We start from the raw sequence: 3,935 nt of genomic DNA, 5'->3' as shown, positions 1-3,935 counted from the left end.
GGCAACCGCAAGGTGTCGTCAAATGAACGAGTGATACGTTGCTCGATGTATTTTTCATATTTTTTAATTTTTTGAGCTGTGAGACCATGAGATCTCGTTCATTCATTGGGTGGCACTTATATCACCCGATCTAGGAGCGACGGTAACATATTCCCGATTTATTCATATGGCCGTATAATTTCGTAAATATTAAAAATAAAAAATATATAAATAAAAAAATACTCCACCAATGTATAGGAACGCACGAAAAAGAAGCCCGCCAAATCAAGCCCAAGGCGCTACCCCGTCAGCGGGAGGTGGGGCCCAAATTAACTGGCACCGAAGAGCCGATAGCTTTGCGTTGCTTCCAAATCCCATCTTCTCCCCGCTGTCGTTGCCGGCGGAAGTAACCAACCGACCCGATCCCCACCCCCGCCTCGACGCCCCCTCCCCCGCCGCCGCCGCCGCCGGAAGCTGCTTCCTATTCCTCCCGTCCCGCAACGAGGCGATCGCGTCAGCGCCCACGCGCTCCCTCCAAACCGAGTACGCGCAAACCTCTCCCGCTCTCTCTCTCTCTCTCTCTCTCTCTCTCTCTCTCTCTCTCTCTCTAATTGCTTTTTTTTTCCCGGGTGAGGAGGATATCGGCTAGCTCCCTCCCCAGCCCCGCCGCTTGATCCGGTCGCGTAGGTTTTGGGGCTTGACTCGTCCGTGTCTGCGCTTGAATCAATCGCTGTCCTGTTAGTTCTGTTGTGTCGCCGGGTGATCGACCCGTCTTCCGCCCCATCCAGGGTTCCGCAACTCTTGTCGCCGCGATCGCGTAACTGTATGTAGAGGTTAGGGTCCACGCACGTTGGGTGAACTGTTCGGTAGCCATATCTGTTTGGGGAGTTGTCTCGAGCCTACGCGCGGCGCCGTTGTATTGTGAATCTGGGATTAGTTAATTTCAGCTTGATGCATTTAGGTTTCATGGTGCATACATGTGGCATTGCTAGCTAGCTATTGCTTCGGTTCCAATGCTTAGTGTTGAAAACGGGATAGAACCTTAATGTTAGCTGACGATGGAACCTGAATGGTTTGGTTCCATGGTTCGGTTCTAATGCTTCGTGTTGAAGGCGATATAGAGCTTTAATGCTACCTGATGATAGTTCAGACTTTGAATAGTGTTGTCCACGGGTGACTGATTCTCTTAAACATGAGTACAGATTTGTATTGTATCTGTCTAAAATGATTGTTCGTGAACTATGCACAAGATAACTAAAGTATATAAGGAATGAGTAGTGACAAGATGAGTTTCTTGATGTGATGATGAAATAGAGAGTTCCAAGGGGTTTGTCATGCTAATTATTTTTTCTTGCATCCTTTTTTTGACAGGTTATGTGCTATCACTTGCAGGTGATCTCTTTGTTCTTATATAACCTCTAAATGATTCCATGGGAACTCCAAATGAAATGATGCCATACTCTTCCCTGTCCAAAATCAATAGCGGCCACAACCAGGGAGCTGTTTTATCCAATGTAGTTGCGGGAAACAATTATCCGGTTCAGGATTATCTCTACGAGCCATCTTTGGAACCAAACTTCCCAGAGTATGATTCAAGGGATGATCCGTTCACTCCAACACGAGCTAGTCCAAAAGTCAATTTGAAGACTGTTCTAGGTGGGCTGGTTTCAATTGTCACCGGTGGAAACAAGAGTGAGGATGACACATCACAGCAGCAAAGTTTCAGCACAGATGTATCATTTCTAGGCTCTGACAAGAATGGCGATGTTAACGTGCACCCATCTGTCTGTGTTCCAAGTGCACCGCCAGTACTTGAAGCGAATGCTTTACAGTACAGTGCATATAGGGAGGTTTTGCTAGCAGATCCACCAGAGTGGTTGCCAGATAGCTCTAGTAATGTGTGCCTGCAGTGCAACTCTCCTTTCACAGCTCTGACTCGTGGAAGGCACCATTGCCGGTTCTGTGGAGGTATATTCTGCAAAGATTGTTCCAAGGGAAGATGCTTGTTGCCCATGAAATTCAGACTTCGCGATCCTCAGAGAGTGTGTGATGCTTGCTATGAGAGACTTGATCCACTTCAGGGCTTATTGATCAACTACAACAGTAACGCCATGCAGCAAGCAAAACATGATGTCATGGATTGGACAAGCACTAGAAGCTGGTTGAACATGCCTGTCGGTGTATCAATGGAGTATGAGATATACAAGGCGACAAACACGATGAAGAAATATTGCCAGGTATGTATGATGTTTTACCCATTGAAGAGATGTAACCTTATCATCCAGGGCTGAGAATGGTTCTGTTTTGGAATATGTAGGTTGCTAGATTAAACCCCGAGAAGTCCATCCCGTCATCTATTCTCAAGGGAGCAAAGGGGCTTGCTGTTCTAACAGTCGCCAAGGCGGGTGCAGTTCTTACATACAAAGTTGGCACTGGCCTTGTAGTTGCTCGCAGATCAGATGGATCATGGTCTGCCCCTTCAGCAATTTTATCTGTTGGACTGGGATGGGGAGTGCAGGTATTTATCCACTAAATATCATCTCTTTTAATGTACCGGCAGCATCTTTGGTACTTTAGCATGTTAGACAAATGAGGAAGCCTGTTAGACAAATGATATGTTCCTCACCAGAAAATAAAAGAACTTTCACGTTACTTGATAAAGATATGCTGATCACATTAGGTATGCATTGGTTGCACATAAGAGCATAAGCTAGTTAATAAATGCACCAGGTCACCATGTGATGTGAAAACTCTAGCTTTTTTTTTTTTGCTTTAAGTATGCAAAAATGTCCATAAATTTACCATGGGATCCTAACAATCAACATATTTTCTTCAAAAAAAAGAAAAGATCAGCATAACCATCCTGAACGACTTGGGGAGTTGCAATGTGTAAAGAGAAGACTGGATATGGAGCACTGCAATGATTTGGGTGCTTAGCTACAGTTTGTTGTTAGGATCCTTAATCTCCATTTGATGGTGGCCTTTGTTTGTACCTTCCAGATTGGAGGAGAACTGACGGACTTTATCATTGTGCTTCATGACCTTAAAGCTGTCAAGGCTTTCAGCAGCCGCATTCATCTTTCTCTTGGGGCAGGATTGAGTGCTGCAGCAGGGCCAATCGGCAGAGCCTTTGAGGCAGATGTTAGGACCAGTGAAAAAGGTTCTGGAATATGCTACACTTACAGCTGCAGCAAAGGTAACAATTTGAACATTGCCTCTTGATAGTGCTATCCTTATAGTTTCATGCTTAAGATAGAAGTTATAAAAGAAAAAAAATCATGCTGGGGGTGTAGTCTGATAATGTTATCAAGTAGGAAATGCCAATGTTTTATTTAAAAAAAAAGATTGTGATGAGCTTTCTGTTTTCTTCCGGTAATAAATCAAAGGTAATGTTTAGGTGCATTTTCCCACAAAACAGGAAACCCAAACAGTCTGACTAGTCATATACTCATATGTAACATTGAGACATCCGTGTAGCCAAAAAATTCTCTAACCTACGATTACATTTTAGCAAATTCATGATAGTGTCTTAATAGTATCCTCCATACGCTTAACTACTTGTGGAAACTTGAAACAGGTGCTTTTGTTGGGGTTTCACTGGAAGGGAATGTGGTGACAACCAGAACAGAGGCCAATCTACGTTTCTACGGTGACGCGTACCTGACCACAATCGATATCCTGTTTGGGAGGGTGGAGAGGCCCCGAGCTGCCCAGCCCCTGTACTCAGCTCTAGATGATCTGTTCTCCAAAATGGTTTGCTAGCTCATTTAGATTGTGATACTCTCCATGGCCCGGTTGTAGCATGCAGCCATGTACATAAACAAAAGATACCAGGAAATTCCTAAAAGGAAAGATGACAGGAAAATGTACAGCTTCTGTTGGACGGTTCATTTACTATTTATATCAATCCACACCTGTTAATATTGGCAGAACATTTAGTACGCTGCCGTGTGCTA

The 3,935-nt window shown here is 44.4% G+C and overlaps 1 protein-coding gene across 3 annotated transcripts; it reads left to right on the top strand.

Annotated features, from left to right (window-relative positions):
• The first annotated feature begins 214 nt into the window (after positions 1–214).
• LOC133890886 (uncharacterized) lies at positions 215–3,935 on the top strand. Of its 3 annotated transcripts, XM_062331509.1 has the most exons (6): positions 215–522; positions 1,351–1,371; positions 1,463–2,216; positions 2,297–2,497; positions 2,980–3,175; positions 3,557–3,935. In XM_062331509.1, exons 1-6 carry the CDS (start codon positions 230–232, stop codon positions 3,739–3,741), a joined length of 1,650 nt encoding a protein of 549 aa, XP_062187493.1. In that variant the 5' UTR covers positions 215–229; the 3' UTR covers positions 3,742–3,935. The 3 variants fall into 3 exon arrangements, with proteins under 3 accessions (XP_062187493.1, XP_062187495.1, XP_062187494.1); XM_062331511.1 differs by lacking the exon at positions 1,351–1,371 and having other exon boundaries at positions 380–522; positions 1,372–2,216; XM_062331510.1 differs by having other exon boundaries at positions 402–522; positions 1,351–2,216.

The sequence above is a fragment of the Phragmites australis genome, chromosome 14 (genome assembly GCF_958298935.1).
Source record: "Phragmites australis chromosome 14, lpPhrAust1.1, whole genome shotgun sequence".
Taxonomy (NCBI): Eukaryota; Viridiplantae; Streptophyta; class Magnoliopsida; order Poales; family Poaceae; genus Phragmites; species Phragmites australis.
This window is presented reverse-complemented; position numbering and strand designations above follow the sequence as displayed.